This window comes from Platichthys flesus, chromosome 5, assembly GCF_949316205.1.
Source record: "Platichthys flesus chromosome 5, fPlaFle2.1, whole genome shotgun sequence".
NCBI classification, from domain to species: domain Eukaryota; kingdom Metazoa; phylum Chordata; class Actinopteri; order Pleuronectiformes; family Pleuronectidae; genus Platichthys; species Platichthys flesus.
The window spans coordinates 20,594,222-20,606,357 of NC_084949.1; the positions used below are offsets into that span (position 1 = coordinate 20,594,222).

General features: G+C 41.0%; 1 protein-coding gene across 3 annotated transcripts in view; it reads right to left on the reverse strand.

Moving 5' to 3' along the window:
* Positions 1-12,136, reverse strand: part of inpp4b (inositol polyphosphate-4-phosphatase type II B) — a 118,516-nt gene that overhangs the window by 106,048 nt on the left and 332 nt on the right. For all 3 annotated transcript variants that reach the window (XM_062388177.1, XM_062388178.1, XM_062388176.1), the window contains exon 2: positions 5,156-5,200. In XM_062388177.1, the coding sequence (XP_062244161.1) occupies positions 5,156-5,200 (45 nt within the window). The remainder of the gene's footprint in view (positions 1-5,155; positions 5,201-12,136) is intronic.

The following is a 12,136-nucleotide window of genomic DNA, read 5'->3' on the forward strand; positions in this document are numbered from 1 at the left end:
TTCATGAATCCAATCATTGGCAATGCATCGACATGTGTATTGCATCAGGCTCAGTAATGGAAACACCATAACACCACGTGAGGTAGGATTCAAACCAAGACTGTGCATTGCCCGAGTTGCCCGTATGAAAGTGTATGACTGGCAGATGCAGTTTTTCATTGTGTCAGAGGCTGCTGATGGGTCCAATAAGATAAGAACTCAGGACTAAGCTGCCACCCTACATCCCCTTAAGGCCTCCATCAGTGATAACAGAGCCGTTTCAGTGGAGTGGTTGCTCTTAAAGCCCGGCTGATTTGGATCAAGAAGTTCTGCAAGAAGAATTCTGAGACTTGTTTGAAAATGAGAGTTTTGAGTATGGTTAAGGTCATGTTATGCTGAGTAATGTTTTGATGGTGGTGTCTGTGATAAGCACCAGTGCTGAATGAGAAGATAGAAGTAACTGATAAACCCTGAGATCAGTCAAGCCATTTTCGGTATGCAGCTTTTAGATGGCACGTTAGAATGAAAAGGTTTGGTGGATAGAGGACACAGAGCAAAGAACCTATTCGGAGGAATGACCACTATCTGTGTTTCAGTTCAAATTGAATGAGGTAAAATCTGAGAGCTCAGATGTTCACGCCAGCCACAGACGACCATGTTATGGGAATGAAACACAATGTGTGTGGCTAGTTAGTCCACAAAAACAATTTGTCATGGTGGATGGTAAATTAAAAAACAACAGAGACTTTAACCTGAGCGGTGTCATTAACAGCCAGGCAGTCCAAAGAGGCATATTTGTTTGGAACAGTTTTCATTTGTTAAAAATTAAGGAGCCAGTCTCCCTCTCCTCACACACAATTAGCATTGTAAATTCTGCAGTCATTGGAGAACATAGTTGAATTAGCAGAGCTTTCTGGTTTGATCCACGTCTCAGTGAGAGCTTGTGGCTCAAGGGCTAGCTGGTTAGCACAGGCAGAAATTAAATCAGCCTTGCTGAGTGCAGATTGGCTGAATGTGGTTGTTGCCGTGTCCGGCCAGCTTTTCAGCTTAGGGAAAAAATGTATCCGACAATGACATGACTTGCAATTTCAGTTAAGTGATTCAACTACCCAAGTATACTAAAGCTGATTCCCAAATTACCATAACAATTGAGCAATTGGGGTAATGATTTTTGCCCATCCTTGGAGGCTACAATTACTATGCTGTATTTATTTTGTTTGATTGGAATATGCGGAGCTCTTTCAAGATGAATTTGCTGGAAATGAGTTTTAATGCAGTTGGCCCCTGTGACCCCAGAATGAATCTAAATTCCATTTAATCGAGAAGAGAGCCCTGGGAATTGCCAAAGGAGACAAATATATGCTCATCTCCAGAAGCCGATTATTCATCATGATAATTATTTCAACGCTTCAATTAATTTGACAACATTATTTGCATGTGCCGCCATTTGGCACACCTGTTTGCCAGTGGGTCTAGGGAAAATGGGGGGAAAATAAGGGCTGTCGTGTAGAGATAAATATGTCCTTCACCCACTGCACAGAGCTGCTTATCACTTATGTAAATGTGGAAGCTATTGACAAGCACATGATGTTGAATCAGGAAAACACTTACAAATAATGTGTGTAATCATCTATTTCTGGTGTGAATAGAGCCTCATGTTGAAAATGAATTGTATATGATTCACAGACCATTTGTAAATCTGCTATTCAAAAAACTGTATAAGAAAAGTACTTTTCAAAGGGATTTTTTTGTTTGAAATAATAATGACTAATATATTTTTTTAACCACCCCTCTAGTAACACTTGAAATTAAACAAGGCTGATATAAGTATTATACATTTACTTTGAAAAGGCTAGGACATTTTATACATTTCTGGGGTTTTATTAGAAGTTCTGATATCCATAGGAAAATATATATTTGTAGTTTTCTGTACGTCACAATTTCCCATAGGGCTCTAGCTAGATGAGAGAGTTTTGCATTGGTTGACCTTTTTTTCTGTTTTTTAACAGCCATGCCAACCATAGGCAAGAGATTGAATCATACTACTGTACAATGCTTTGCCTGGATTCATTGTGGAGCCAGGATGTTGGAAGGATTGTCCGCAGTGTTGTAATGACCATGCCTCTGCAGGAGTGATTGGCCCTATAGGTGGACTGTTGCAGCACTAGGGGAACTTGAGTAGTCCGAGTCCGAGATCTTGAGTGACAATGGGGAGGTGGGTTTTTTGGTCAACAAGAGTGGAAGACTGCATATACAAAAATCTCCTTTGCCTTGGCAGCAGAAATGGCAACAAAGCCGTCAAGCAGCTTATCCCATTTTCCGAGCCCTGGCTACAGGCGGTGGAAATCATCCCTTAACTGTGAGTAAGCTAGTTTGCAGTTCACACACACACAGTCATAATAATAGCTGGTGTTTGGTCCGGGTGAAACTCATAAAACAACACGGCTGATAAATCGACACACATAAAACAGCAAGGTTAAAGAATAGCAGTAAAAGGAATAATGAAGAAAAACAGATGTGGAAATCTTACTTTCTACAACATTAGGCTTTGAAAGGTTGAGTATGATAACTGTAAAAAGTTCAGCTTTTGCTTTTACTAAGGGTAATCGTGGCAAGAAATTGACCTGGCATGTCAAAGCCATTCATCATACACTGGCAGACTCATTACAGATTTGTATTAAATCTTTTCTTTTCATCCAGTTGTTAGAATTGTCCGGATATGTTCATGGACACAGTAAAATAAATCAGATGCTTTTGTTAGTTCCATTGGCCCGCACTGAATCAGGAAAAAGGGCATTTGTCCACTCTGCTCCCACCACATGGAACTGGCTGCAAAAAGATTTTAAATTAACCGAAATGATTTCTTTGAACGCTTTTAAATCTACGATGAGAGCATTTCAGACCACTTCTTCTACTTGTAGATGTTTTTTATGAATTTTAATTTACTTGTAATTGTTTTTATATCATTTTAATTTCTGTTTATATGTTGTGAGTGTAATATTGTGAGTGTACATATGTTATTTGTTGCTGCCTCTTGGCCAGGACTCCCTCGAAAAAGAGGTTTTTAATCTCAATGGGACTTTCCTGGTTAAATAAAGGTCAAATAAAAAAAAAAAATAAAAACAAAAAAATGGGCCAGTTTAAATATAAAAATATATTTTTTGTTTCCTGCCGAAAACAGGTTATACATTAATGCCCTGACCCAAGATAAGCCTAATTACATTTTCAAACTTCAGAGAGCTGGCTGTATAACCATAAATAAAAACATAAAATAAATGTTTTCTGAGTGCTTGTCGTGATGAGTGAACTGACCTTCTATTATAAAAAGCGTTCCCCTTATCATCACCATCTAAGGGAAGCCTTAATCCTGTTGAATGCCATGTTTGTCTGAAGGGATATTAGCTACATCATTAATTACAAAGGTTTGACACCCCTCTTGTGCACAATCTACACAAAAGCACCCACACACAGGAACATATGCACACAAATGCTCTATATACTGGCTATACATTCTTCACTCCTGTATATAGTGCAGCTGGTAATAATTTATAAGACTGTAGCTCCAGAGATTTGAGAGGACTTGTATCACACGTATTCACACATATCATTGCACTGGTTTTCAGTACACACTAGAATTTACGAAGTGAGAAAGCCTTGACCCCGTCATCGCTGGTCTTTACTTAAGGTCCGGATATGATGCCTATAAATGTGGTGCTCCTAGTCACTGGACTAACTTTCCTACGCATTTTAGATTATCTCTGACTGTGTCTTCTTTTAAAAACTGAATTAAAACATTTATTTTATTTCTGTTGCCCTTCAAAAATTAGAAATTGAATAGATTGTGTGTTTTTTCAGATTCTGGTTGCCTGTCTGTTTGTTGTGACGGAGAAGCTTCTGAATGATTTTTTACCTTTTATTAAATGAACTTCTACTTGAACCCCTACTTCTTTTGTATGAAATGTGCTTCAGGTTGCCCTGCTTTGCTTTGCTTTAAATGTAATGTTGCTGACTGAACCTTCTCTGGAGAGCAAGCAGCTGCATGCAAGTGGCTCCCGGATCAGTGTCATTCTTGTTTTCATCTTTGTAACTATCATTTTATCAAAATGATCATTTCATATTAGGTACTCATGTCACCTTCCTCCGGAGGTTGAAAGTAATTAATTGTTTTCTGTATTTCTTGATACAGACTTCTTTCTACTATGTGTGCATGCTTTTATGTAAATTACTCCTATTGAGCCTCACACAGTCAAAGTAATTGTATGCCTTTCTGGCTAAATGTAATTTTGACCTTTATTTAACGACAATGGGACTATCGGGACATTTTTGAAATCACAAGGCATCAACATGCAGATGTGGTTTAAACACGTCAAATGACTCAAATGGGACATTGTCCCGGCTGAACAGCCGTCAAGGGACACAAGGGACAGAACCTTTGTGGGATGATCCCCATTATATTGAGATTTCTGACACAGATATCTGTATATTCAATCTCCATTTACTGTAAACAGAAAGAAGCCTATGAAGCAGCTGTCTTAGAAGATAGAAACAGGGGAGCAGAGACGACAGTCATTGGTGCTGTCAGCTTTGACCGTCAAAGACCAAAAGAATAATATTTCAGCTTTTGATAACGTGACCTGAGCGACACTGGATAGTCTAGAAATAGAATTCAACAACTTAGCTGCGCAAAATAACAATGAATGAGGGGATCTCTATAAAAGGACCCTCTCACCATTCTGGCTGATGTTTTCTCTGTGCTTTGTCTCTGTTGTCCTTTCTTACCACACTGGGGGTGTGTGTGTGTGTGTGTGTATTTGTCAGAATTGAGAAAAGATTACGGATGTCTTCACACATGCCACTTATTCTAACTGATGTCTGCATTAGTGTAACCGTCAGCATGTGACTGTTTGTTAGTTTGTGTTTACCCAGAGGCACATCTGTATTTATGTTAGCCAAGAGGGCTCATAGGCTTCACTGTTTTTGTTGTGTGTCTGGTCCAAGGGAAGCGGGATTTGGTATTATTAGAACTGCATGTGCAACCATGAAAGTTACTCCATATGTCTTCCATCAAATATGCTTTAAAAATATGTCAACAAAGCGTGGGAGAACTTCACTTGCAGCACTTCCCTATACAATAAAATGACCCTGGAATCACAGACAGAGTAAACACAGGACTTACCAAGGCTCAACTCGACTTGAGGCAGCTTGGGCGTGAGAATAACACCTGAGAGACAGAGAGAGGAAAATAGAGGGGCGGGGAGTTAAAAGCAGAGGGAGATAAAAAGGAAGGAAGAGAAAAGCATTAGAACAATGGCAGAAACAGAAAATAACACAGTTCAGAACCTAAACTGTTGTGCCCCTTCAATTTCCCAGAGACCAAATTGTCTACAATTTTCGGTGTTTGTACAGTTTGAAAAGTCTCAAATCAAGGAGGTTCAGTTTACAATGCTATAAAACAAACACATTACAGCTGAAAATGTTAATATTCTGCAAGTAGGGAATTGTTAATGTTTGCCTTTCTTAAATGAGTATTTAATCAGAGCTGTCACTTGAATACAAACGACTATTTGATCAGTCAACCAATCACCCTAGCACTGAAGAGCTGTTCCTAAAATTGAAAGGGGACAAAAACAACCCAAAGACGAGAAGGACCCGCTCGTGCATGTCCTTCAGAATAATTTGCCAATTTGTCTTCCCCTACATGTATTTATGTGAAAGAACAACACAAGTGAGATGTCTTTAGAAAGATATCAGACATACATTAAACAAATTTTCACCATGTAAACACAGAATATCGATATATATTGTGATACTTTTATGAGATGAATCTGGAATCTTTTCAAGGACCACCTGGCACTGGGGCCGCAGACCTCAGCCTCATAGGAGTGAGCAATGTCACTGAATGTGCATATGATGATGTCTAGAATGAAACATCATGATGGGTGACTACTTTATGGCTGGGGGGGTGGAGGGGGATAATTCGCCCAATGCTAATAATCAGTTGCAAAAAGGATTAGCATTAGCAATTCAGTGTGGCAAATATTCTGCTGCCGCTTTCAAGTCAATGTCAGTGATGCTACATCAGCTGTGGTTAATGAACTTGATGCCAGGCCTAAATGAAACATGGCCGTTGTCAGTTGGTGTGTCCTCTGTGTGCCGCTGTCAGTGTTCGTCAAGAGACAAGAGAAGAGCCACCGCTCCGTAGCACCACTGTACAGTCAGGAGTGAGCCGAGTGTTTCTGAGCTTCCAACCGAGTGAGTCATCTTAGCGTTTGGCGTCATGTCCCTGTCAGGGATGGCACCATCCAAAAAGAACATTTCAGTCACATCATATGAATAAATTAAACTTACACATTTTATGTTTTTGCACCATGAGCTTCAGTTTTTGCATTAAAAAGCTCCAGAGAAAATGTGGCTGTGGCTTTCACTAGTTTGTGGCTCTATTATTCCAATGTGTCTGATACTGATGCGATTTAATCAACATTTGAGTAAGTTAATTACGTACAAGATTGAGTATCAGTATCACAGACACACAATATTAAAAGACCAGGATCAGGATTGGGGCCATAAAACCTTGTTCAGGGCACAACTCCTAAAGAATAAGAAATAAGCAATATATTATACATGAAGGTAGAAAGCTCATCCTTCCACTGCAACAACTGTTGAGACTGAAGCTATTTCAGTCAGAAGAAAAGAGCTGGTAAAGCCCCTTCTATCCATATATCACCTACGCCCTTTATAGGGTTAGGGTTATCCCAGACATTGGGCGAGAGGCGGGGTACAACCTGGACAGGTCGTTAGCGTATAGTAGAACCAACATACAGAGTCAAAAAAACATCTGTAATCACATTTAACACCTAAAATCAATTTAGAGTATTCCCTTTTCGGACTTTGGGAGGAAGCTGGATGAGGCAGGAAGTTTCCCAAAGCACTACAGCGTATGGTATAACTGTCCATTTCACATTATACAAACACATTACAACCTTTGTGAACAAGAGTTTCTGGGTCACCATCGACCTTGAGGGATTATGCCATAATGATGAGTAGAGGACTGACAGTAACACCTGTCACCAGCGCTGTCTCTCATTCATCTCCTTCCCAGTCCAACACACAACCGATCAAACGATGAAACACCTGAGAGATGGTGCCACACTTTGAAAACCACTTAATGGGGTTTTCCATTTTCTTGGGTGCCTGGACACAATTGGCCTCTGTAAGGCTCATCAACCACACTAATGGACCATGGATAGTCGATGCTTACTGATGTATGGGCACCACACAACTTAAGGTAATACTTCACACACATGGAAAAGTATTTACTTTACTAGTATTTGCTTTTATGTCCAGTCAAGGGTTGTTTATTTGTCAGGTCGGTATATTTAAAAAAAATTAAAAAAAGACTTAAAAAAAAAAAACATGTCTTAAAAGACTTAAAAGAAAAAAACTGACTAATCAACAGTCAAGCACCAAACGGATGCAATATTTAAGAAAGTGCAGGGCAACACTGAATATTGGAAATATGTTTAAAGCCCACATGTCCTGCCTGTCCAAAACTAAAACCACTGACCATCTGCGAGGAGATGCAACACACTGCCAAGACAATATTGAGGAAAAACTGCTTGTGGGAAAAAGCATGACTATAGAGAAAAAGAGGTTGTTTTATAGTAGCTTCATACCATGGGTGGTTTAATAGTTAAGGGCATAAAATACTTCCCCTCATAAATCACTGGAGATAATCTCACACTATTGAGAAGGTTTCTATTGTCAGTAAAACATTTTCAAGGTGTTTCTTTACAGCTTCACAGGCTTTCTTAATGTTTTTGGTTTTCCCATCTTCTGGATCTCAAATTCGAGCTGTCAGTGATTACAGGCGTGTTATAAATTATGTTGAGGGCAAATTTGCCATTTTAAATAATGTATTTTACTTCAATCCTTTGAAATGTATTTTTTTAAATGTTCATTTGAATTAATGCAAAAGAAACAACGATACAGAGATTGCTAAAGACGAACAGACATTGTCAATTCTTAACATCAATAGCTTGTGTCCTCTTGAGAGTCAAGGGGCTAATCTGGCGGAAAAAAAAAACCAAAATACACATGCAACCCACAGTGCATTTTGAAATTCAGCAAATATCTTGACAAATTAGTGAATAAATTTGCTTGTGTCTTCAAGTTTCAGTGAACTGAATCCTGTCAGCCGCCACACTTTGCAGGATGGGCTACATTTGAATAAACAGGCTTATGCAAACTTAGTGCAATGTGTGTCATGCATGCAAATACAGTAAACATCTAATTAATCAGGTTCACAAATAGCTGGAATATGTAAGCAAGTAAACAATCAAATAGGACAATTATGTATGTAAATAAACTGTCTCCATCGCTATCTGGTTTTCACTTGACTCTCCTTATTATTCCATTCCTCAAGGGTCATGTCTCCTCATCTTGTCAACACTAAGGCTTCCTTGTGAGGGCTGATGAAACTTTAATAAGCCTGGTTGACATGTTGTGAGGTGGCAACAAGGAGCCCTTAAGCTAGGTGGGCTGAAACAGTGCCAGCTGTTGAGTCCCGCCTCTAATGCCACGCTCTCATCAGGGACTGTAGCTTCAAGAGTCCAGTTGTTTTTGGAGGACTCCATCTCTGCTACACACACACAACAAAACTAGTGGTGGTCGGTGCAAGATGGAGGTCTGTGAGTAGAAATAGTGGTCACAAATAGTATGATACAGTACACTAATCCTCTCTCTTAGTGATTCATAAATAAAACATTTGCAGTTACATTTCAAACAAGATATTTCAATAGTTCCTACGCCTCCCTGTTTCAGATCGTAACATCTACTGTTGGCCGATGGAAGTGCCTTTCTGCAGCCAACGCTCTCTCACAGGAAATACGCCCCACAATCATTTTTACATTAGGGCTCCAAACACTTGACGGACACCAGGTCATGTTGCCTCTTTGAGAATGAATTCTGACTTTATTAATTTCCAAGTTTTCCGGAGGAGGTCTGGGAAACTGTTGCTCACATGTTCAGCGAGTCAGTAAACCAGAGTTATTAAAATCATGAAGACAAACGATGCACAACCTGAGGACTGAACACCTGTCATGTAAACCGTGACACCATTCTTGTCTTTGAGCTCTGCACACGCATGCATGTCATTAACCCTCGATGAGCATCCGGCTGACCAAATCAAATACACACAGTCCAATTATACTAATTACCCATTACATGAGGACAGGTCAACCACCTGTGCTGTCCATCTGAATCCCATCATGACCCAGCTGCAATGTGTGGAGACGGATGTGGGGAGAAGTGGCACAGGTGTGGTATTTATAATCGATATCCGCTGGCATTATGAATATGGTAATAAGCGCAGCAAGGCGGCAGGCAGGCAGCAGGCAGGCGGGCGGGCGGCTCATGCACATTAACTCCCAGAGAAGCCCAAAGCAAATGAGGTGTGCCTGCCCCGCTATACTGCAGTTTCATCTGGCTCTAGGAATAACAGCACAGCTCCACCGTACCTCCAATCTATCAGCCCCCTGTCTGCGGGTGGTATCAGTGGGGAAAAGGCACGCTGAAGGGAGAGGAGAGGGTCATTTATTAGGATGCGAGCGGACTAGGTGATTTCTCCGGAATGACAAAGTTAATTAATGTACAGGGACTTAAATTGTCCATCTCGCAGACGATCATTTAACCCTCTTCCCTTCTCGTTGCCCTGCTTCCTCACCCACCGTACGCCGTGATAACCGCTCACTGGCTTGTAACGGCAGACACCGTGGAAGGGAGAGAAATGTGGGGGAGTGCGCAAACAGATTCCACAGGGGATTGCTGCTTATTCCTGACTCCGCAAAAAATAATTGTGTAAAAGCTCGGGAAACGCAGCTCGTGGCCGCTCCGGTCCCGTTCATACGCTACCAGCTCAACTAAGAAAATCAAGCAATTTCCAAAAAGGGCTTTGATAAACCCTCTCCCAAAGCGTATGGTACACATTCCTAATCACTTCTGCTTATCCTCTTCATGAATAGATATTACATGTAAGAGCCTGTGCCTAAAAACAAATCCTGCTTTATGATTTGAAATACTATTTACTCTGGATTTTGAGGTGATATTAATAATTCACTTATATGGCTGGCTCATGAGATTTGATATTTCAGGGGTATAACCGGCCGTGTCTCGGTAAACCAGTCCGACCCAACCACAAACACCGCCACCAACGGCACCACAGATGCGAGCTGATGCACAAACACTAATTGCAGTCTTTCTTCCCTCCAACTTCTTTTTTCACATCTCTCTCTTCTTGCTTCCCTCCAAATTCTGTAGTTAAAATTCCCTAAAACGGCACCTGCGCATCTTCTCTGAAGATCCAGTCATCAGCCCGGCTAACGTGCCTCTTACTCGATTGATGTTTGGGAAAAAAAACAGGCATCCCATTAGAATAAGTGGTGCTGAATGGGAGCGTGAGTTATCGTCACATTACCGCCCTGAGAGATTAAGGGGTGTTGGGGGGGGGGGGGGGGGGGGCAGATGGTTTTGTTGCCAGGGGTTGGTGCTGTGATTCAGTCGGATGTGCTGAGGGGGTCCTGGGAGATTTGTGGGGTCGACAAGGGCACGGAGGCAAACTAGCCTAATCAATAAATTGGTGATGCAACGGAAATCACTTGTGTTGCAACTTTAATGGAAAAAGCCTTGTGTCTATATGCGGATTCTAAAATGATTAGTTAACAGTTAAACAAGGTAATTGTACCTCTTGTGTGTTTTGTAAAATGCGGATTCAGGAGGAAGGAGGAGATAAACTATTTCACCTTGCGACTGATAATGTGCGGTTGTCAGCCCGTCTTTAGTGTCAAACATGGTAATTATGTGCTTTGCTCTTCCCTTTTGTCTCCCAGCATGCTCGTGGAAAATAAAGCAGAGGTACAGTGAGGTGTTTGTCATTACCGTTGCACTCCCACACCTGTCAGATGTCATCTCCCCAAACTGTGACTGTGGGATTTTATAGCGCCGCATATCGAGGGTTCGTGATCATGTCATAACTGCTGGAGCGAGAACATGTGTGTGTGTTGTTGTAGTAGTGGTGAGTACATGTTTCAGTGTATCCGTGTTTGTGTGTGTGTGTGTACTTGTGGATGTAGGTGGTTCCGTGTGTTTCCATGTGGTTCGAGGCAAAGGAGACAAGGCATCATGAATTGCGCTTTCATTCCTCTTTGTACGGCTCCATTTACTTATCCCCAAGGGGAAGATGATGGCGTTAAGCTTGCATGCCAATGGAGATGCTCAGCCGTGCTGCATGCAGCGTGGGTCTTTTTGGTAAGCAGAGGTATTAAACTTGGAGAGCAGGCTTTGAGGCATCCCTGATATGGCTAATCTCTTTAGCATTCTCCTGTTGTGATGGGCACTGAGACATCTAGTTTGCCTCTGCCAGTTCTCATTAGTGACAATACTTTCAGGCTATATGGAATATAACTGCAGCAAAGAGACGAAGAGCACACACACACACACACACACACAGGAACACATCTCCACAAACACAAATGGTCACGATCGTTTGCAGACATTAGACAGTGTTTTCTAAACTACTTTCAACCGAGCCATTAAATCAAACACATTGCAAATCAAGTGAGGAAGAGTTTTCTGACATACTTTGCCACATTCTGAGACTGACACCACACTGGAAAGACCAACTATATAACTGGAAGCTCAGAGGAAGGCAGGCAGTGAGTTTCAAAATCGATATATGATCGATATATGTTTCAAAATATAATGTCGCTCAACCCCTCACTCTACTTATACTTAATATTAATGACAGGTAAATTTGTTCTTTTGTAATAATCACAACAACATGACCCTGAGGTAAGAGTTATCCTGATAAGCCAATAAAACTGCAGTGAATTCCATCAGCTGTTTATTGATCATTGTAATTTTAAAATTGTTGCCCTCTCTCACTCTTGCTGGAACCGCCACCCTATCTCTCTCTCTCTCTCTCTTCAACACACACATTACGTCTGCGTGTTATAGAACAATGCAAAAACAAACTGAGGGAGAACACGCACAAACTAGACATCGCTTGAATAAGCATTTATAGAAATAGTAGCATGTTACAGAGCAGACAAAAACAACTGTGATGCCACCCAAGGTGTTTCAGTGTTAAACTGCATGAGGAATG